This window comes from Taudactylus pleione, unplaced genomic scaffold, assembly GCF_031769625.1.
Source record: "Taudactylus pleione unplaced genomic scaffold, aTauple2 ptg000068l, whole genome shotgun sequence".
NCBI lineage: Eukaryota > Metazoa > Chordata > Amphibia > Anura > Myobatrachidae > Taudactylus > Taudactylus pleione.
The window spans coordinates 3,185,059-3,208,762 of NW_028284470.1; the positions used below are offsets into that span (position 1 = coordinate 3,185,059).

The window sequence follows — 23,704 nt, forward strand, 5'->3', positions numbered from 1 at the left end:
GGCCAGGGGGCGTAGTTTTCCAAAAAACGACCGCATGTTTGGTTCGCTCGTTCAGACCTAGAGGCGTGAACAAACCGCAAAGAGCGAACGGTTCATTTGAATAGCCGCCCCTTTTTTCTGAACAAGCGAGCGCAAATAGGGTCCGGCTCTGAATGAGGACCAGAATCAGGTAAGTGACCTACTGCTAACCTCTAACCCTCTCGCTTACCCTAACCCACCTCTTCCGCATCCTACCCCCCCCTCCCCCCCCCCCCCCCACTGCAGCCCAACCATAACCATCCCCCTAGTGCCTAAGCCCTAATACCTACCTCGGGATGTCAGCGGTCAGGATTTTGGAGCTGGGATTCCAACCGCCGGCATCACGACCCACCGTGATGCCAACTAAATCACATTATTTACCCACTTGTTATATTTACTTATTTTTCTGAGAAATAATGCTTTAAAAGGAAAATAGCCCCAGTTAGGCTGGGTACACACTTCTACGACCAGCAATCTTGCCGATGATCGGGGAAATTAATCTTCACGCCAGACCACGTAAGATTGCCGGTAGACATTACCCGATGTAATGAATGAAGGAACGATACCTCGTACCCTCCATCAGTACACTGCACAGCCCCGCATACGATATTGTGTGATTGCGTGCACCCATGCTGCACGGGCCATCGGGCATACACACTGCATGATATGCCCGATTTGGCGTTTCGATTTGGCGGCATCAGGCATATCGGGCCGATATCGTACAAGTGTGTACCCATTCTTACAGTGAAGGTCTTGTGTTTATTTTTTTCTATGGTCCCTCATGATAACTCCCATAAAAAAAAAAAAAAACCCTAAGTGCTAGCTAGTGATACAATGGCATAAAAATGTCAGACACTAATGGCAACAAAATTAAAAGCACGTAACTTGGACATAAGGATAACATGTTTATAAAATAGTCACTGCTGTCTAAATATATTTTGCTCCCTATTTGTAATATCGGCAAGACAGTCCTGTCATTACCAGGATCACCTCACAAAACCAACTTGGATTTATCCGAAACGATTAGAACAAATCTACATGTGAAACATTTCTCTGTAACATTCCGGTGTAGTTCCACATAAGTTATCCATGCACTAGGCTTTAAGTAGGCGTAAATAGAAAACATGGCTGGGGAAGTTATTAGAGAAGAATGTTGGGACGTTTCTCTATAATATTCAGTTTCAAAGGCTAAAATTAGATATTTTCCCCATTATATGCTAGAATGGACACCAAGTCTTTCAGCGATGTGCTCTTCAGCGGGCACTGGTCTTGCACCATTGGAGTAACTTCTTAAGTGTTTATCCATGTGGGTGTTAGAAAATGTTGAGAGAGAAGAGAGTTTGGCGCTGAAAATAGATTGTGGGATAGCAACAATCAGAGAAACTATGCAGAGAGAGAGCGCGGCCAAATACTGTAGTGCTCAGGAAATGTGAGTGTTTTCTGTAGCATGGCTCGGCTGCGTTTCGGAAATGAGCAGAGGATATCCAGTAATCCTAAGGATGGAAACTCCCTTGTATTTAATTATACATATACTGCGCAGCTCTTTGTAAACCAGCTCTTGCGTTTAGATGGCATACCGTTTTTATTGTATATTCTTTTACACAGCATGTAAACTCGTTGCCAGAACTCAGGAGGGTGGAACTTGCCTATGTTGTATCACTCTGAATGTTGTTTTTAGCTATAGACATTTATATGGGATTACCTGTTAGGTACATTTTACTATTGGGAGAAATCGCCAGTTCAGTGCCTCATCTGATTCGCTTTACGCTGCAGAACTTGGTTAATTTACTGGGCAGATGCTGAGACAGTCTGTATATTTATCCCTGCAGTAGTTCTGTGGATAAATCAGGATGTGGTTATTTTATTGGATTCCAAAGCAGGAGTAGATCCTAGGAGTTGGTACGTATTTACAGTGCCAGTGACCTCAATTTAATTAGTTTCCAAAACTTAGGTACCAGGAGTAGTTTGTTTTTTTTTGTATTTTTTTTTAGATGCATTGCCTACTAAACGCCTGGGATTTGTTTTTAAGGTATAGAAGGACCCCCTTGAGATCCATACAGTCCTCTAGCCATACATCTGGATGACTATGCCAAACAATAGGACTATAGTACAAACCTTTGGCTACCTCCGAGCAGACAATAACCCTGTACACACTGGGATGGGGCTCATTGTTTGACCATTTTTTTTTGCCGTGCCCTATTTCATATAGGCTGATAGAATTATCTAATGATGGCATACTTTTCCCCCAGATACCGCTTGGTGCATCTTTAGAACCATCATCGTCGCATCGTTGAAACTTAAATGTCAGGTGCAGATTATCCATCTGAATATGGCCTCCTATGTGAATGATTATGCATCATCTCTGATCACAACCACGTCTGTGCGACTGATTGGCCACCAACATGTTACCGCCCAGGAACGCCCCATACACCTCCAATACACTTCTGCACCCGTCCTTCCAAATCTGTAACAGCGACTCTTTGCATGCAGTACAAAATCAGGATAGAAACATAGATTTTGACGGCAGATAAGAACCTCTTGGCCCATCTAGTCTGCCCCTTTTTTTTTAAACCGCGTTGTAACCTCAGCCCTATGTGATCCTTAGTTCTCTGTAAGGATATTCTTATGCCCATCTCCAGCATGTTTAAATTGCTTTACTGTCTTGGGGCCTGATTCAGAGACGCTCGCTCTGAATCAGGGCGGGGAGTATTTTAAAAAAAAAAAAAATTCCTGTCCGCTCGCCAAGCTGTGGGTGTCCACCCACAGTTAGTGCGAGCGGGCAGGAGATGGTCGCAATTATCGCGACCATTGGCATTGCGAGGAGACCCTAAGGTAGGACTCGGCACTCGCAATGCTGAGTGGACTTCCAGCTCTAATTGAGCTGGAAGTCCACTACTGACATCACGAGTGATGTCAGTAGGGACGCCCACAAACGTTCAGCCACCCCCCCTCCCCGCGTACAAAACGGGGCGAGCTGTCGATCAACATCGACAGCCGCCCTGTTTTGCTAAGAGTGCCGGGGCAAGTGAAGGTCTCACTCGCTACGGGGCTCGCGCACGCTGCGCATGCGCACTGGGCCACCATCAACCCGCTTGCGAGCGGGTCTGAATCAGGCCCTTAGTCTGTACCACCTCTGATGGGCGGCTGTTCCACTTATACACTGCATGTGCGTTACATGTGCAGTGTGACTCCGATGAATGCGCTGACGAAAAACATCACTCCACTGCATCCGACATTGCCGCGACCAGATGACCTCGCCCCACCAGGCAAACACAGATTTGTGTCACTGATAGAATAGAGGTTGGATACTCGTGAGTGGGCTTTCTCTCTCTCACCATCAGTAATCGCCTGTTACTGACTCCTCTCACTGTGTAGTGGGTTGGTAATTCACTGTCATCACCAGGTTCCGGCACCTGGAACTGCTTGTTCCACCCAGGCTCCTACACCGGCACTGTGGACCACGTCTCCCAGGCATCTTCACCGGTACCTGGAACCACTTGTTCCACCCAAGCTCTTACACTGGCACCTGGAACCACTTCTCCCAGGCTCCTACACTGGCACCTGGAACCACTTCTCCCTCCTTTACTGGCACCTGGAACCACTTCTACCCAGGCTCCTACACAGGCACCTGGAACCACTTCTACCCAGGCTCCTACACAGGCATCTGGAACCACTTCTCCCAGCACCTGGAACCACTTGTTCCACCCAGGTTCTGTATTCCGTGTACTCTGTCATTCTACTTTTGTTGCATAAGTAATGCAAATAAGTAGCATATTTTAAGGAAAAATCTCTGGCGGATCGTTTGGCGCAAGTAGGTTGCAAAGTTTGTGGTGCACCAAGCACTGCCGCTATTTGAGGAAAGGTGTCAGTGGACGCATCTGTACCTATGTATCTGCTCGTTAAGGCCAGGTCTTGTGGGTTGTTTTTTTTTTTTTCTTTTAATTATGTTTGTTCACCATTGTAGAGCACCAGGGAGCGGGCCGGCACCACATAACAATAGGTTAAAATACTAAATGCATTTTTGGGGATTTAGACAAATACTGAATCCTGTTACAAATGCTGACTCTCATTTGCATGTTAAACTTAAGCAGAATAACCATAAACCAGTTAAGCCTTTTCTTTAAAGTTAGACCTGAAAATTGTCCTGTGCACCGAAATCACACTTAAAGTATCTGACACAGTTGGCTAATCCGAAACCTTCAGCTGATCCCCAAAGTACACTGAAACCAGCCACATTCCATACGGAATCCTGGTCTCCGTGTATCCATGTCCAGGAGAGATGCCTCTTCATATTAGCTGAAGACTTAGCGACCTGAGGATTTATCCAGCATGTGAACATTCTGCCGTGGGCTACTGAATACAGAGGATGGCGTGAGGCCCCCGGCCGATTCTGTAGCCAGACTTCATTCCGGGATTTATTATGTATTATCAGTCATTCCTCTAGAACGCGTGTCATGCCTAGTTCATAATTAACGTATTTAATTTGCAGCAGAAAATAATTGCTGCCAACAGTTCTCTTGAAATGTATTTGACTTATGATATCACGCGATTGCTGGAATTCCTTCTTCACCAGCCGCGCCAACTCACAATGGTTTATTGACTATGTAAAGTCAAATAAGGATACGTTCCCAATACGTCTCGAATATTGGGCTGTTTAGTTAGTATTATGCTTCTATCCTTTAATTGCCTGCCAGATGGACTACACTCGAGACTGTGTATGTCAGCTATATCCAGACCATCCCTCCAGCTCCTGGGAGTAGGCTACATTACATCATACAGTATTTCAACATTACAAGAATCAAGATCTAAATGGATCCCGGCCATATGGTTGAGTCATCTGTTCCATAGAAGATTTTTAACGAGGTTGCGTCGATGCGAGTGTCCAGCCTATCGTAGATTGTAGTGTCTACCCCCCCTCTCTGATGGAGACTTGCAAGGTTATTACTATTATGTTCTATTTTACTGCACCCCAAAAATTAAATAAATGTTCATCTAGTTTCGGTGTCATCAGTGTAGGACAGCGTGCGGCCATCTGGCTGTTGTGGAACTACACATCCCAGCATGCCCTGCTGCAGTTTTAGCATGCCGTAATAGCAAAAATGTGGAAGGGCGAACTTGATGTGTAGTTCCACAGCAGCTGGAGGGCCGCTCGTTGACTAGCCATGGTGTTAGGGTGTGTTGTTCTGCTCAACATATGGACAGAATTTTAGAACGACATAAAAAGCAGCAGTGATATGAAGTATATAGTATTTCTGAGCGCCAGCGATGGCACTGGCTGGCCTGACTTATAACTAGGGTTAAGTGCACAAGTTTAACCACCGATTTCGTTACTTAATGGCCTGATTTAGAGTTGTACGCAAACTCGATAGTCTTATGGTGGCTGGACTGCTGCAGAACGAGTCCTGCGAGATTGCACGCAGTGCCTACAAGCCACAGCTTGATTGACAGGCTACAGTCGCTTGGGGAGTGGGCAAGGGCGGGGCGGCACTGCCTGCGTTTCCAGGAAATGGGGGATACTTGCTGCAAAAAAAGGTTGGCCATTTATTATAGATGATGTATAAAAAGTCAACGTTCAGAATGTCTCTCTATGGGGCTGGGGAAAATGCGCGCTGGTGGTGATCACGGCTATTTTCACAGATGGAGACCCGCGTTTATTTACGAGCACGCAATGTGAATGATTTGCCTTTGACGCTATATCAGGCTTCCTGTGCTTACAGATGTGTCCTCTCTTGTCTCTCCTGCAGTTGCGTCACACAGCCCCTTTTCAGCACCCCTGCTCCCGTGAGACTCTTCTAGCGCTGGGCGTCTTTTTTACGGTTTTTACCCCCTGAAAATGCATCTAAATTGCATTGCGAATAGTGCGCACCAGGAGACTGTGCCGATTAATGTGATATGTGACGCTTGTATATCCGTGTGCGACTCTGATTCGGCATGTGAAGTGCTACGACGCAACGGCCGCAGCTTTTTCCCACGCCAAGTGCCATTACCATTCTCAGTCGCACACAGAGATACAAGTGCCGGATATCCAATGAATCAGCGCAGCCTCCTGGTGCGTCCTTGGACGCATTTTCGGCAAAAAAAGACTCCCAGCGCTAACAGAGTTGCAGGGGGCCTGGTGGCTCACCCACGCCAGGCATATCGCGCTGCATGGCGTATTGAGGCTAAATGTATGATGACACATCTGTATGTCCAGCTATGGTGATTTACTGATATTATGTGCAGTCTGGAGTATAGCTATATCCCTATAGAGCAGGAATGGCCAACCTGTGGCTCTCCAGCTGTTGTAAAACTACAAGTCCCAGCATGCACTGCTTCAGTTTTGCTATTAGGGAATGCTAAAACTGTGGCAGGGCATGCTGGGATGTGTAGTTTCACAACAGCTGGAGAGCCACAGGTTGGCCAGGCCTGCTATAGAGGAACACACTAAGGCAGGGATGGGGAACCTCAGGCTCGGGGGCTGTATAAGGCCTGTGGAATCATTTGGTCTGGCCCTTGGAGCTTTTTTCTGCTAGTTTTATCTGGCTAGCAGGGGGCCTAGAATAGCACCCTGCAGCTATAATCGATGCAGCAGTGCCGCCTGGGGTGTCCTTAGGCCGCTTCAGACGGTCACACCGCTGCCCTTACAGCATCCTCAGGATGCTCCGGGCATTGCTGTAGTCACCGGCAATTGTGACCCCACCCCTGTATGATGTCACACAGAGGGGGCGTGGCCTGCACCCGGCCCGCATATAATGTTGTATATATCAAAATGGCCCTCTGCAGAAAAAAGGTTCCCCACCCCTGCACTAAGGGCCTGATTCATTACGGATCGCTAATGCTATAGCGTACGCGGATGGGTGATTGTTGCAGTAGTTCGCATCCGTGAAGGCATCACTGAGACCACGCAGAGCCAACGCAGGCAGGCCATCCGTGAGCGTTTGGGGATGGTGACGGGGGAGTGGTCGGAGAAACGCAGGCGTGTCTGACCGCTTGAACGCCGTTGCATGGGCGTGCATAAATTAGCCAGTGCGATTGCGTACGCAGCTTGAGTACTTACTGCGTACAACAAGGTTAGCAATTTCTAAGTAAGGTCTGGGCTGCTGTAATTCTGCGTGAGGGACTGATGTTACCGATGTTTCTGGAGGTTTGCAAGGTGTTACAGATGTGAGATAGCGGTAGTGGGAGGCAGTGGGCGTCTCTATGCTGGCAGTGCAATGGCATTACAATAGCAATCATTAGCATATTTTCACAGCAGACCTGCGTGCGATTACGGAGCTGCAATCGCGATCCTTAATGAACCAGGCCCAATGTCCCCTGTGGTTCTGTTATTAAGGAGATGTATCAAACCTTCTAAAGAGGACCAATGAAGTAGCACCATAGCAGCCAACCAGCTTGTAGCTAACATTTTATAGAAGGTAGTTAATAAATGATAGCTAAAAGCTGATTGGTTGTTATAGGGAACTTCTCCACCCCTCCTCTTTAGAAGTTTTGATACATCTCCTCCTGATAGACGAAAAGTATATAGAAGGCGGTTTCATGTTCTGATAGCTGATTTATAAGATTCCCATGTCAGTGGTGTTTTCCGTAAGTTTGGGAGAGGGTTTCATGTGCTTAGAATTGTTTAAATGGATTATTAATTCTTAATGGATGCATAATATTAATTTGCAATGTTGCACATTTACTTATTATTCATTATTCGGAGATGGATTCATAATTATTTGCACTGGATTACCTAAATGTGCTTATTTCATTTTTATACGTTTAATGTTATTTACCTTTTAACGTTTGGCTTTAATTATTAAATGCTGATGTTGAAAAGTGGGGTTACTTCTAGAAGTACATGGCTGACTGGCTGCTTAATTATAATGTGGAGTATTTCTAGTGCCCCCAATTCCCCCAATCCGGGCACCTGTGTGCGATCAGTCCAAAAATGTAGATCTGTGCACCCTACAGCCCGATTTTTGGGGTCTGACAGAGTCAGCAGTTTGCTAGTGGCGTAGCACTGGTACGTATGGGATTGCTTTGGGGGTCGCATTCCCTATTTTTTGAGGTTCTTAAATGCACATATCAAAGTCCATGCGTTTTATATCAGAAAGCACAAAACAAGATGTAGGGGTAGATTTCCTAAAACTTGTAAAAATGAAAAGTGGTGCTGTTGCCCATAGCAACCAATCAGATTACTTCTACCTTTTCTCTATTGCATCCTAGAACATGATAGATGGAAATTCGTTGGTTGCTAAGGGCAACACCAAGACTTTTCATTTTTAGGGAACAATTAAATTAGGAGTGAGGGGTCGAGTTGCCATCGTAACGGCGTGCAAACGCCGCCAACGGCACTACAGCTCGCCCCCATCGCTGCCCAGTCTCACCACCGACCCCTAGAAGCTTTACCAACAATTGACCCCTTAGAAGCTTTAGTAAATTTACCCCATTGAGTCCTAGGTTTTAGCTATGGTCAGTTTATGGATCAATAGACCAGAACGTTACTTCTATATAATTAGGGGAACAATCCATGAAGGATCGTGTAGCATGGAACGCGTTAAACCTGGCCTACATGTGAACTGTAATGTTTGGCGTCTATTCTCTTCCCTTTGCTGCGTTTCATAACTTGGACGCCCTGTTTGTGAATTATGGATCCCTAAAGATTTCCTTCCCATTCACCTCTCCCTATCATTACTGCACATTTATTATGGATGATTCACAATCCCTGTCTAAGGCTCATGACTGGCCCTGTAATACCCCTGAGACAGAGGATGGAACAACATCAATATGTATTATCACAAAATGTATGTAATGTAACACTGCTAGTATGACAGCGATCATTAAAGTGCGGCTAAGCCTGAAAATAATATTCTGACATATGGTAATGGGTGGATGAGCCCTTTTACCATTCCCTGGATATCAGAACTCCAGATGGGAATTACTCATGAGTAACTCTCCAATAAAGGCCTTTTATCTCACACTTCCGAAAAAAAGGAGGACGTTTTTCTACTTTTGTAACTATAAATATTGAAAAATTGGGACTTTAGGGACAGTTGACGCAGATGAGAAGTTAGCAGTGGGTGCCCCCTACGCTCGGGTAAGCTCTGGAACTATTAGCCTATTATCGCAGCTGTGGTTGCATTAGCTTCCATCTGTGAATCAGGCCCTTGGTTCAATCTGCTCCATAGCATGTAATAGACTAATGGTGTTGGGCCTGAATATGCTGACAAGCCATTTATACCTGACCCCATTTATCCTTAAAATATAATTGCACTGCAATCTGTTTTTGGATTTTAGTAAATATATATATTGATTAATTTTCAGCTGCTGAAACCAGGAATACTTGAAGATATTAGTAGGACCAGAACAGAGATCCCATTAGTAATACCTTATATCTGACCAGAGGGCCTGATTCAGAGCCGCTCGTAAGCGGCCGCACGTTTGCTCTGAGCGATGTTGGCACAACTGCGCATGCATATGGGTTGGCATGCGCAAAACAGTCATTGCGGTCGGATATCGTGCGCTCGCAAAACAGCGAGGGGCTGCTAATTTGATTGGCAGAATGTACCGTTTGTGGGTGGTAACAGGGGAAGGTGCTTGAAAATGGGGGAGTGGAGATCCGAACGCAGGCGTGCCAAACGGTCAAAAGGGCGTTTAATGGGAGTGCATAATTAGTAAAGGAGCGTCATCGACCACGTCACTTGGTTACCTTTTAGCCTGAACTGCTCGCAGTGATAGCGGTAAGAAAAACCTACCACAAGCACTGCGAGCAGTTCAGATGCCTTTCAATGTACCCGATTAATCTAATAAATACCGGAGATGACGTATGTTGCGAACGGCAAAGGGGCGTCTTTACAAAATAGCGAGTGCATTTTTCGTTCGCTCGCTCGCTCAGACATAGAGGCGTCAACAAACCACAAAGAGCGAGCGCTCAATTTGAATAGCCGGCCCCTTTTTTGGAACGACCGTCCGCAAATAGCGTCCGGCTCTGAATCAGGCCCAGAGTTCTATAGAAACTTGGGGCTTGTACACATTGGCTGATAATTAAACACATTCCATGCACTTCCTTAAGGCATTTAAAAAGAAGTCGTTCTGTAAGAGATTATGGACATGTACCCCTATACTTTTCGGCAAGTGTTCACTTTGTGTCTAATTTTTGCGGCATTCGGAAGCGCAAATGCTTGGTACAATATAATGGATTTCTGTGTATTTTTTATTTGATTTTATCAATACTTTTTTTTATTAATAATTTTAGTAACCTTCCAACTTTTAAAACAAGATGTCTCTTCTCTTTTTCGTTAGCCTGGGCTCTTTTAGTAACTCCCCTATCCAGACCCCATAATGCTTGCCCCCCTGTGCTGGCAGGCCATAAGCAAATGCCCTGTTTGCCACTTTATTTATAAGTTTCCCAGGGTGAAATACTAAACTCGGTACAAAATATTCCAGGTAAACAATCCATTACTGTACTCCTAAAGTATTTCAGCCGGGTAATAAGTTTGCATCCAGTTCTTTATTAATGTAGCAGATATTTGACCTGCATATCTGGAGTCGCATAGCTGTAATGCAGGAGTTTTTAGCTGACCACCTCTGGAGCCGTTAATCACTGCCAGGGAATGTTCTTACTCCGCCGTTTCCCAAGTGTTCCCTGTGTGGTGACTATTAATTATTATTCAAACCGTGTTTGCCATTGTGAACTAGAAGATAAAGCCACACATGTATGTGAAGAATGCCAAATATTCAAGGACTAGACAAGTATCTCTCCAGAATCGTCAATGAAAAGCGAGGGGGGTCACAGGGGCAGAGTTCATATGTGAGACCAACAGAACTTCAGACAAGAGTGTGTTTCCACGTTTCCATTCAGTGCCACTTTTGCCTCGAGCAGAATGGCATGATTGGTCTAATTGGATTGGTGGCGCAGTGTTCTGCCCAGGCTGTTTTCTGCGGGCGCATCGCCCGGTAGAAACAGCCTGCCACCTGGCACTTTTCCCCGCCGATCCCCGCTGTCCCCCGCTGTGGAACGCTGGCCTCTGAAGTGACCGGAGGCTAAAATAGCCTCTGATCGCTTCAGAGGCCAGCGTTCCCAGTGATGCACTGCGCAGGTGACGTCACCCGCGACGTGAAGAGCCTTCCCCGCGCGTCTGCTGGATCTAGTTAGATCCAGTCAGAGCGAGGTAGCGGGAGCAGCCAGCAAGTAAAGGTAAGTGCTGGACTGGGGCCAGGACCAGTCTGGGGACACTATTAAACCTGGGGGCACTGCATAAGGGGCGAGCCTGGGGACACTGCATAAGGGCCCAGTCTTGGGGCATTACATAAGGGACCAGCCTGGGGGCACTACATAGGGGCACTACTTCAGCCAGGGGGCAATGCATAAGGGCAAATTTAAACTACAGGGGGCAATGCATTAAGGGGGAAAATTACAGGGGGCACTGTATAATGGGCATTTTTGACTGAGAGCCAGTGGGGAAGCAGCCTGAGACCTGTCAGGCTGGATTGGTAAGAGAGATACCCCTTTTCCCGGTGCGCGCATAATTGCGAAGGCCCCCACCCGGCTCCTTTTGGATGCCACCCGGCTGGAAAAAATTTCTGGGGAGAACACTGTGGCGCCATTTTTTACAATAAAAACAAACTATGTAAACCCCAGCTCCACCTGTAATAAGATATGTAGTTTTGCAATTAATCAGTTAATCTTTTATGCCAGGGCTAGACAAATCCCGGGGGCCAGGTCGCCATGGCTACCAGATTTTGCTGCCTGGCTACCAGATTTTGCAGTGAGGGAGGAAGCAGATCCTCATCAGCTTGGGCGGAGATTCGTGCCTATAGTATTGCGGTGTTCATATATGCACAGGAGTGGATGTGCCGAGTGTCGCCTGCGGTGACTGCTGTGCCTATGTCCGTCCCGGCCTGTCCCGACGACTCCTCTCCATCCTGGCCTGCTCTGATCCCTGCTGTCTGTCCCAGTCTACGTCGATCCTCCTGTACAATCCCGGCTGTCTACTGTCTCCTATCTCTGGCTGCATAGAGCTTTCTGGTAGTAGGGTCTATGCGTGGCCAGAGATTGCGGAGTGGCTTCAGTGGGATAGTGGTGTGACCACGAGGGGAGGGGGTTTTTGTTGTACTTTCTGGCACCATTGTGTTATGTGAAATGTGGTCCGTTATTACTGGAGGGTGGGGGGTGGAGCAGGGGAGCTGTGCAGAGCAGTGAGGCCTCCATTTTACTGTAGCCATTCAACTGTGACCATTTTGTGGACTAGTATAGTGTATATAAAAGTTGCATCACACACAGAGCTGTGCTACTCACTCACTCCTGTAATTTTTTTGAGGGGACGGTGGTCTGGCTCCTCCACTTTCATCCTGGCTCCTAGATTTTAGAAAACTTTGTCGAGCCCTGTTTTATGCAGTGGAATGACCCATCCGTCTTCTTGTTGGTTGCATTCACCTTCATAATACATCTAAGCTCATTGTCCATCTCCATAGCGAATGGTTTCCAAGTATTGGGGACGAACTTGGTCTGTGGATCATCTACCAAGCTGTGCCATATTACTGATGTTACTGGGTTTTTGGGAACCAGCACCATCGCTCGTTGTGTTAGGGGATGAATCCCATTGTTCCCAGAAAACAATGCTATGGTTATAGATTTTGTACAGCCGTTTTCCCCACAATCCCCACATGTCACATGATGTCCTATGGTCAAATGATATGCGTAGGAAATGTTGTAAAGTACAAGCCAACAAATTTAGAGGCTCATTTATCAACCAGTTTTATCATATGCAACGAGTTTCAAAAATGACTGTTGGGAGCTGATTGGCTGGAGCACCATTTATTTTACGCAACGAGGGCCTGATTCAGAGGTGCACGCTATTTGCGTGTGCTCGCTCTGAATCAGAGCTTGTGCATGCGGCCTGGCGATGGTCGCTATTATCGCGACCATCGGGCTTGCGAGGAAACCCTGTGGTAGGGTCTCAGCACTTGCAATGCCGAGTGGACTTCCAGCTCTAATAGAGCAGGAAGTCCACTACTGACATCACTAGTGATGTCAGTAGGGCCGCCCACAAACGGCAGGCGTTCCTTCGGGAACGCCTCCGTTTGTGCAGCCACCCCCCCCTCCCCGCCTACAAAACGGGGTGAACTGTCGATCAACATCAACAGCCACCCCATCTTGTAGCGAGCTCCGAGGCTCGCGTGCGCACGCAATGGCCCACCATCGACTTGCTTGCGAGCGGGTCTGAATCAGGCCCCGAGTTTTAAACCTTGTTGCGTATGATAAGACTTGTTGATAAATGGGCCCCAAAGTCTGGATGTTGAAACCCCTATAATCTGTTGCGCAAGTATTTTGTGTATGTAGGTTTGATAATCACAATAGAAAAAGAGTGCTTGGTTACATTGCATGAACAAGATGAAGAGCTAGAAGATAGAATCGCTCTATTTAATCTATATCTATAGCTTTTAGATATTCATCATTTGCACCAAAATTCCATTGTTGATTCCCTTGAAATATGATAGAGCTGTCTTTATGACTTAAGTAACACATGCATAAGGGCCAGTTCAATATATTGTACTGCCACTCTTATTAACCATGTCTATACTGTACATTATTTTGCAGTCGTATGTATGAGAGTTGGGGTGATGTGCCCACCCCCAGCCATTGTAAAAAGTTGCCTTCTATGAACACATCTGTGTATTGCTATGAGTTAAGGCCCCCATACACGGGTGCGATATGCACCTTGCGATGCGACGGTCGATCCGATGGCCGACATATCGGGCTGTCCTCAAACATGGAGCGATCGGGTGGCAGGCCGCTCGATATGCCGGTACCCCCTCCCCCACCCGCATTGCGCAGCATGGGATTGTACGTCGCTCCACCAGATCAACTGAACATGCAGAAAGATCTGGAGGAGCGATGTACGATACGACGGGAGCACGCACTGGCCGATATCAAACACGCACGGAACGATATAGCAGCGATATCGTTCCAATCCGTCGGATCGGCTGCTATATTGCACCGTGTATGGGGGCCTTTGGGTTTTGTAGCTCTGTATAGGTGCATAACATGCTCCAATAGTTATCATTCATATTTTTAGAGAACTCCTATAGGTACCCTAACATTGCTAGAATTAATTAACATGTACGCCAGTGGTTCCCAAACTCAGGGGGTCATTCAGACCCGCTCGCGAGCGCAGGACGCTCGCAAGCAGGTCGATGTTACCCCAATGCGCATGCGCACGACGGAATGAGCTCCGTCGTGCGCATGCGCGAGACCCGGACAGCGACAGCCAAGCTGTCGCTCCAGGTCTCGCACCAAAGGGGGCGTGCTGTCGATGGTGACTGACAGCACGCCCCCTTTGGTGGGAGTGACAGGGGCGTGGCTGCCAGACGGAGGCGTTCCCATGGGAACGCCTACCGTCTGGTTCTGGCCCCACTGACATCACTAGTGATGTCAGTGGGAGTGATTTTGGCTCTGATGGAGCCAATATCACCGCAGGGTCTCGTCGCAAGCCCGATGGTCGCGATGGTCTTGACCATGGCGACCATCTTTTTGGCCGCTCGCATATGCTGTGGGTGGTCACCAACAGCTATGCGAGCGGCCTCGGGCCCCTTCATTTTCAGGTAGGAGGGCACTGATTCAGAGCGAGCGCTCTGGTCAGAGCGTCCGGCTCTGAATCAGGCCCTCAGTCCTCAATGCACCCTAACAGTCCAGGTTTTAAGGCTATCCATCCTTAAGCACAGGCGATTTAATTAGCACAGTACCTCAATTTGATTATACCATCTGTGCAGAAGCATGGATTTCCATTAAAACCTGAGGACCGAGTATGGGAAACTCTGATGTATACAATGGATAACTTAGTGTTCATTCTAGGTCCGGGGCGGTGCAGGATGCCGGACCGTAGAAAGGGCACTCTAGCGCGTGCCCAAAAAGGGGACATGTCTTTAAGATGCGCCCCCTTTTCATCACTCTTGGGGGCGTGCCCGGCACTTACAGACGTGCCGGGCTGGCCCCACGCTCCACCCCTCTCTATGAATAGATGGCATCTATTCACCGGCGTTGATCGCTGCACTGCAATTTTTCCAACCCACAGGACACTACGGCCTGCGGGTGTGGACGGCACCTGGCATGTTGGTTTAGTCGGGCGCCGGCGCTAAAACAGCCTAGCGGGAACGCTAATAACTGAGCTCAAACAAATAAAAAGACTCTTTTTATAAGGATTCAAAAACAATTACTGAAGAGGTTCACTGTAGATCTTTTGCTACTGCGAAAAAAAATACTGAAAACCCCTACGGTGCATGCGTTCCCCTGAGTGTACGCTGTTCGTCTACGGTAGCGCTGGAATTAGTAACTGCGAGATAAAACCACGGGCATTCCCGGGTGGTGACTGGAAGGTGGCCTAAAGGGTGCGCAAAAAAAGCCGTCTCATGGGCGTGTTATGGGATTGGCGCGGGCGTGTCAGTGAATGCGACTGCGTTCTCGGGTGCAAAACCACTGAGGGCATGTTCATTCTAATTTCAGAAGGAGACACTGCGCCTGCCATAGAGTGGGCGCAAGGACCGATGGTGAAAGCGATGGTGCGCCGATAGTGGAGTTTTCAGAACCACGATTTACACTGTCCATGGCCATTGAAAGTGGGCGTCCCAGGGCTTGCACAGTCCGACGCACGTTAGTACATAAGGGGGAGGCGGAAACTAGAATTTGCATATTATCACCGCTGCAACACCGCAAAAAGTCACAATCGCCGCTGCAATAGCGTCCACCTCTGAATCACGCTTACAGTCGGACAGAAAAGACATTTAATAGTGGGTATAGAAACAGTAAAAGTAACAGGGTTTTCCGTTCTCTCGGGTCCATCGAACTCACTTTGACATCTATAATTCTGTTAATTATCAGAACTGGCATATTTTTACTTAATATGGTATATAGCCTCCAAGCAGTCCCTGCCACAGGTATGTATGGAAGTAGCCCTGTGCAGTGGATAATTACTTCCATCTTTAATTCTGGTCATTCCCAGCCCCTGGAACACTGTACCCATTTAATAACTTACCTTAAATAAACTCTCTGCAGCAAGAAACATGGAAGTAATTTGCATACAAGATTCTCAAAGCGAAAAAGGTTAGACTTTTATTGGCATAAACCACACCAGACACGTTTTTTTGGACTGTTTAGGATAAATATAGATCGGCTCGCTTTCATTTTAGATACAGCTGTTTTAAAGTAGGGATGTGCAGGCTCGGATAGGTTCGAGTTTACACGTGGAGTTCGGATTTTTCCCTCCAAAAAAACGGAACTCAGAAAGAGGCAAAACGTCATCTTGCACGGACGAACATCATCATTCCTGGACACAAAAGTCCAGGAATGATGATGTTCGTCCGTGCAAGATGACGTTTTGCCTCTTTCTGAGTTCCGTTTTTTTGGAGGGAAAAATCCGAACTCCACGTGCAAACTCGAACCTATCCGAGCCTGCACATCCCTATTTTAAAGATGTTCTGGTTTTTAGCAAGTATATTGTTCAGCTGCTGGTTAAAAAGAAAAAAACGATGTGATATTTAAAGGTGGTCTCCACGTGAAATATTCATTCTGTCATTTAACAGCGACTGACTTGTACATAAAACTTTGCAATAGGCTTAATGGTCATGGGTGCTAATGACCCTGGGGTGGTTCAAATGGGAAATGCTGGGGGAGGTGTGGTCATTTTCTGTCATTGAAGCTCCACCCCTTCAGCTGATTGCACAAGTTGCGCCATTGCACGGAAGGGGGCAGGGCCACAATGACCCAATTTCTAGTGAAACACGTCATCAAAGCCTCCACTCTGCCAACTATGCAGGCGAAGATGTTCCCTGGGGGATGTAGTCCAAAGGTCACCAGTGACAATTTCAACATTCATAATGTCGACTGTTATGAAAACGTGTCGTCATTCTCAGAAATTACATGATTGTCAGAATGTCGACATTAGGGTTAGGCTGCGGGCAGAGGTTAGGGTCAGGCTGAGGGGACGGATTTGGGATAGGCTGCAGGGGTGGGGGGGGATTAGGATTAGGCACCAGAGGGAGGTTTAGGGGTAGGGATTATTGTTAGGGGAAAAATTCTCCAGGGGATCGGAGGGAATCAGTATGTTATACCACCGGCCACATGGTTCAAATCCCGCCAGTGGAAGCCCGGCAGGGGTGAAGATCCCGACAGCGGATTAAGGTACGTAATCCTACCCCCCCTTACCCTAACCCTCCCTTAGAGGTGCCTGTGCTTAACCCTAACCCGCCCCGTCCCCGCAGCCTAAACCTAAGTGTCCCGGGGAAGGGGGGTGGGGGGATGCCTAAGCCCCCCCTTTCCCTAGCCTAAAACCTAACTCTCCCGCAGGGGTGCCTAATCCTAAATCCCCCTGGGAGCCCTAAAACCTAACCCTCACCCCCCCTGTCCGCGCCCGGTTTACCTTCGTTCGGTATACCAGGTGTCGGGCTCCCGGCGTAAGTCTGATGACAGGCGTCAGGATTTCGACTCCTGTCATTAGTACCCTGCCGGAATTGACAGTCAGGAAGCCGGCGGTCGGCATTTCGACCGGCGACTTCCTGACTGCATCCCGATCGGAGGTCTCACAGTCACATGACCACTGGGACCAAGAAGACATCGCTGGAGGCAATGCAGTTGTCGGGCACTGATAAGGCACCACTGGGCAATCAGGGACGATATGTCGACAATCTAACATGTCAGCATTTCATCACAGTCTACATTATGACTGTCCATACCCTACACGTCTCCCGGACATTCTGGGAGATTATGCCCGTGGTAGTCTTCATGTTATATTATACCCTGAAGCCTGTAGGTCCATTCATTGGGTTTACCCGCTCTTTAAGGCTTTTAAAAGAAACTGTTTCATCCAAAAATAATAGGAATTTAAAGAAAGCTTATTACTCATTACTAATATGACTTAGGGGGAGATGTACTAAGCTCTGGAAAGTGATTGGTTGGTAGTTTATCACTCCCAATTTATCAGCTCCTAACTGTCATGTTACAGGCTGTGTTTGAAAAATGACAGCTAGGAGCTGATTGGTTGATAGTTATCACTTTCCAGAGCTTAGTACATCTGCCCCTATAATAGTCTGTACAGGTATATAGAGGACTTACATTTGCATGAAAGTGATGCTGGTGACCTCTCTAGGTGGTCAGACGAACACTTCTGTTTCTCAGTGATGTCACTAGTCCTACACAGGGCCAGCTCCAGGGATCTGAGCCCCCTGTGCCGGCCCGGTACGTAGCGCCCTGCAATCGCACGCGGCCGAAATTGGGGGCGTGGCCTCATTACTATAGGCCACGCCCCCTAATTGATGTTACTTGGAGGCGTGTCCTCATGGCACGCCTCCAAATAACGTCAGGCTGGGGGTAAAGCCCAGCCCTCCGTCACTGGCTGGGCTTCCCCCAACCCTCTCCCGTCAGTGAATGGATGCAAGCGCATGGCAACCATTCACACTCCGGGGGTCCAGCACAGCTGCGGAGGTGGGGGTCCCCAACCTCCCGATTTGACCACCCGCGGGTCACTTCGGCCCACGGGTGGAACAGCGGGTCAGTATTGTCCCGCTGAAATCGGGATTTTGGGGAGGGGTGCGCCCTGTGCGACCGCGCTGATCGAACATCCCTAGAGCCGGCCCTGGTCCTACAATAATGTAACTGGTGCACTGTAGAGAGGAAAAGTGACAGAACAAAACATTCAGTGTCATTCAGGTATCCTGCAAAATAGTAACCCAGGAGGCGACACAATGACAACACTGTACTGTTCATGTTTAGTTCCTGGCAGTTTATTATAGAAACTGGTAGAATGCACCAAATGAGAGGTGACATACAGGAGCACACATTCTGAAGTTACAGCCACCCCCCCTCTGCCCATGGAAACTTCAGGCCTGTGTTTTCCATATGTTAATATAATCAGTCAAAGAACCGAGGCGATACAGTCTATCGGCAGATTTGTGTAAACTAACAGCGGTGCTGCCAGATAATGAAATCTTAACTGAAAACACAAGCTTGGAGCAACATAAAGGCATCGTTCACAGCAAAACAGTCTGCAAACGCTTCAATTTGCTCTCCGTGCCCCAGCGGTAGGCCACCTGACAGAGCATGCTGAGACTTGTAGTTCCACCATTACAAGTCAGCCAAACTTTACCTTACTGTACCTGTAATACATGATCGCACATTCCAGCCACAATTCAGAAGTTAATATTCGGTGAATGTGTCGTCTGTGTATCTGTAAGGCCACCTCTGCAAATGGTTCATGTATTAGTGATAGGCTTTCACTGTTGTACTATCCCAGTATTGTTCTATATAATTATACTTGGCTTGTATCTGCTATTTCATTTAACATACCCATTACCTTGGTGCGGTCTTGGAATGGATTAAGCGATTCACTTTAAACCGCTATTTAATGGTCAGCTTTTCTCCGTCAGAAAATACCAGCCCTATCTCAGGAGATGTATATAGTAGTTTGTAGCTTGTAGCTGTTTTCACCTACGTAACGTGCTGGTGTGCTGCACTTTCCTCCATTGCATTATGTATGTCCAGTAATGTATATAACTGAAGGTCAGACGGTCGGTCTGCACAGAGAGCGCACATAGCCACCGCCAGCTCTACAATGGATTTTCTAATGACTGATTTTCCCTTTGTTTTAGGCATTTGTATGGGATTCCAGGTAGATGCAGTTCTCTCCATGTAGTGTGGCAGAAAATCATTGCATTGCTCCATAGTATAACCACTAATGCGTAACTTTCTCGTGCAGACTAATGAATGGAACAAGAATGACGAGCGACTGCTGCAAGCCGTGGAGCATGGAGAGACCGACAAAGTGTCAGCTCTTCTGGGGAAGAAAGGAGTGGTGGCCACTAAACTGGATAGCGAGGGGAAAACAGCGTAAGTTAAAGTCACCCATTTCTATACTGTAGCTTTTTTTTTTATTATTATTTTTTAAACAAAACTTTATTATATTTTTTTTTAACATCAATGCATTTCTGTATACGTTAGTGTACTGCAGTTCCTGTACTAGTGAAAGATACGTAGCATAGTGTATATGCTGATAACAGAGATGAGTTGTACAGGGCTTTCTTTACATAGGGGTGCAGTTTTAAGAAAAACAATTGCGTAGTCTAAGGGGTATATTTACTAAAGTGAGAGTTTTCAGAACTGGAGATGTTGCCCATAGCAACCAATCAGATTCTACTTAACATTTAACTGGCACCTTTTTGGAAGATAATAGCTAGAATCTGATTCGTTGCTATGGGCAACATCTCCACGTCTAAAAACCCGCACTTTAGTAACTACACCCCTAAATGTCGTATTTGCGCACATTTAGAAAGTAACACTATAGGTGCATACACACACACAACGATTTTTTGAATGATTATCGTTCAGTCGTTGAAAAAATCGTTCACTTTCTAAGTTAAAACGATGAACGATTATCGATCATGCGCGTTCACGTTTGCAGTTCAGTCAGACTGACCAACTCAAAGATTTTCATTAAGGGAATATGCAAAAATTGTTTGTAGTTCAAAAAAATCGTTCATTACATTTAGTAAATGAACGATTTTAGTAAACGATTTTCATTAATTTTTTCAAGGGTAAAATGAACGAAAATCGTTTACTAAAATCGTTAATTTACAAAATCGTTGTGTGTGTATGCAGCTATAAGTATTTAGGAAAGGAATTGCTTTAACCACGAAACCTGTGACATTACTGGGTGTTGCAAAATATAACACATTCCTGTTTGCAAAATAGCACCGAGAACATATAAAATGCATTTTCTGTCTGTTTCTCCCATCGGAGAGGATCTGGCGTGAGGGAAATGTATAAAATCACCATGTTTATATAAATAAATTGCATTTGTAAGATGATATATTTCCACAGTTCCATTATTCGATGTAAATGTAGAGCAAAAATATTCAGGTCACCTTTTTTTTCCCCCTTAAAAGTATAGATGAGTAGAGATTTGGAAATATGAAGAAGTTTAGAAAGCGACAATAATATGGTTGAAAAATGAAAATAAATAGAAAGTATTAATTGAGGAAGCAAAGCAATAACATAGAGATGTGTCCTCATGCACTGTGGCTCAGTCACGCCAAACAGGCCCTCTTGGCGCACAAGGTGCCGGGCGACTCGTACAACCAATTCCTGTGCCGTTAACGTCCCAGCTCGCCGTCTGTGGTGCACTGTGAGCGGCTTCTCGCTGCTTCTGCAATGCGACTAAGATGCTAAATATAAAGAAAAAGACGGTACTCTACACCACTCGGAGCAGCTCCCTTGTGCCCGGGCGTCTTGAGTGGCACCGTATGGCTTATGGAGGCTTAGGTGTATGAAGGTACATCTGTGTAATGTAAATGGGAACAGCTGGGAATAATGTTCCTCGAGCTCTGATCTGTCCAGCATGTTCTAATACTGTATGCCAGCGATAATATAATACTTAAAGAGGTCATGTAACAATGCTAATGCACATCAAGGACAAATACAGATGTGTCCTCATACACTGAGCTGCGAGATCCCAGGAGCAACTGGGACGCTCCCCGAGACGAGTAGCGTACTGTATTTTTCTTACATTTTGTCTCTCAGTCACATTGCAAACGAGACGACAAAACCGCTCGCAGTGCACCATATATGCTAGGCTGCGACATTAATAGCCTAGGTATAACAAACTTATAAAGTCGCAAATGAAGCATGACGGAACTTGGCGTGAGGAAAAGCCGCAGCTACTCACATTGGAGCCCTTTTTACTAGGGATGTGCAGGCTCAGATAGGTTCGAGTTTGCACGCCGAGTTCGGATTTTTCCCTCCAAAAAAACGGAACTCAGAAAGAGGCAAAACTTCATCTTGCATGGACTTCATCATTCTTGGAATTTGTCCAGGAATGATGATGTTTGTCCATGCAAGATGATGTTTTGCCTCTTTCTGAGTTCCGTTTTTTTTGGAGGGAAAAATCCGAACTCGGCGTGCAAACTCGAACCTATCCGAGCCTGCACATCCCTACTTTTTACACAGATTCACACAGTGATGGATTCAACAGCCCTGCCCCCGTCCCTCCCCTCACAGCTCTCACTGGCTGCCTGCTATACACTGCAAGAACCTCACTTTTCCTAAAGTCAGTGCTGTCAGGATAGGCTCCATTCCCATGCCCGTTTGTATGCTTTTGCGAGTAATAAAATTCATGTTTACGTCAGTGGGTAAGGAACTGAATACAATTCATTATGACCATTACATTACCATTCCTATTAATTGTTTATACATTTCCTTTGTAAAGTATGCGAAGCAAGACTGCACGTTTCTCGCGATGTACGGACGAAGTACAGTGCGCACAAATCCTGCTGATACGTTAGGCTTACAATGTGCATTTCCCTGTGCACCCCAATGGTATTGCATGGTAATATACACAGTACAGGGGTAATGAAAGAAGGGTGCCGATGCCATTGCCGGCATTCAAACACCGTCACAACGATACATTGCCAGCATCGCCTGTACATTGCTTCTAATTAAATTGCGCCATTAGAATGAACAGCAAAGCTCCATCCTCAGCACTCTCCAACTCTGCATGTAGCGTCGGTGCTGGGCTGACATAATAATCAGCCTTATACATTCACCTGGGCTCCCTGTGAGGCCGCAACTCAAGATTGAAACCCTAGACCTCCTATTTTCCTGTAGGACATCTTCTTCCATCAGTAAATGTACTGTCCTTCAGATACCAGTGAAGTTACACATAAAGTGAAGCAGAGCCGTAACTAGACTTTTTGTTGCCCTGTGCCAGAAAGAGCATTGGTGCCCCCCTCATTTTTCAAAGGGACATAATGCACCCAAAAATGGGCCATGGCTTCATGGGGAAGGGCCAGGGAAGAGATAGGGGAGCCAGGAGATGTTTGGGATGAAATAAGAGGAAGCTACAAGTGAGAATGATAATAAACAGAAATTTGACAGGCCCAAACAGCGCCCCCTGACCTGTGGTGCCCTGTGCGATGGCACCGGCCGCACTACCCTAGCTACGGCCCTGAAGTGAAGTTACCCATAGCAACCAATCAGCTACTGTCATTTTATAGACTCTGCTAAATAAATGATAGCTAGAAGTTGATTAGTTGCTATGGGTAACTTCTCCACTATATCTCCCTCTAAGGTTTGATACATCTCCCCCCACAGTGAGTTGTGAACCACTTCGTACATCCTGTGGGCTACCTGTTGTTGTTTATGTTGCCTCCCTTCAGTTGTGGACACATTCTGATGGTAGTATGATTAGTCAGTGATATATTAGTTGTCGGTAAACTTCTATTAAGTGTCAGTAAAAAGTATTTGAAAGAGATGTTGACATTGAACAGTATTAGCGACAGGCCGAAATACACTGTGCGGCTTTTTGGGTCAGGGCCTGTGTTGTCAAAGCAGCTTAACTAACTGCAGTCTCAGCTTTTTTGATTTGATTCAGATCCTCTTTGGACACTAAAGGTAATTTCGAGGTGCAATATATACATTTAAGCAATACTTTTCTGTTTAATTATTAATTGTTCAGCTGGTACATTACATAGAGCACACCATGGCACGCTTTCATGCTGGATCTTGGAACTTCATATAAGCATTGTTTAGCAGGCATATGCGAGTCCGCCTGAAAATACGTACGTTGGAAAGAGTAAATTCCAGTATACCACCTCCGTTAGGATCATCCCTTCATTAGTTTTTTCCTTTTTAATTTTAATTTTGATCCTGGAAGCTCAAAACATCCTCATGTATGTCTCAATA

At 46.4% G+C, this 23,704-nt stretch overlaps 1 protein-coding gene across 2 annotated transcripts in view; it reads left to right on the plus strand.

Annotated features, from left to right (window-relative positions):
• RAI14 (retinoic acid induced 14) overlaps positions 1 to 23,704 on the plus strand; it is a 181,230-nt gene that overhangs the window by 84,172 nt on the left and 73,354 nt on the right. For both annotated transcript variants that reach the window (XM_088466963.1, XM_088466964.1), the window contains exon 3: positions 19,725 to 19,855. In XM_088466963.1, coding sequence (XP_088323089.1) covers positions 19,725 to 19,855 — 131 coding nt within the window. The remainder of the gene's footprint in view (positions 1 to 19,724; positions 19,856 to 23,704) is intronic.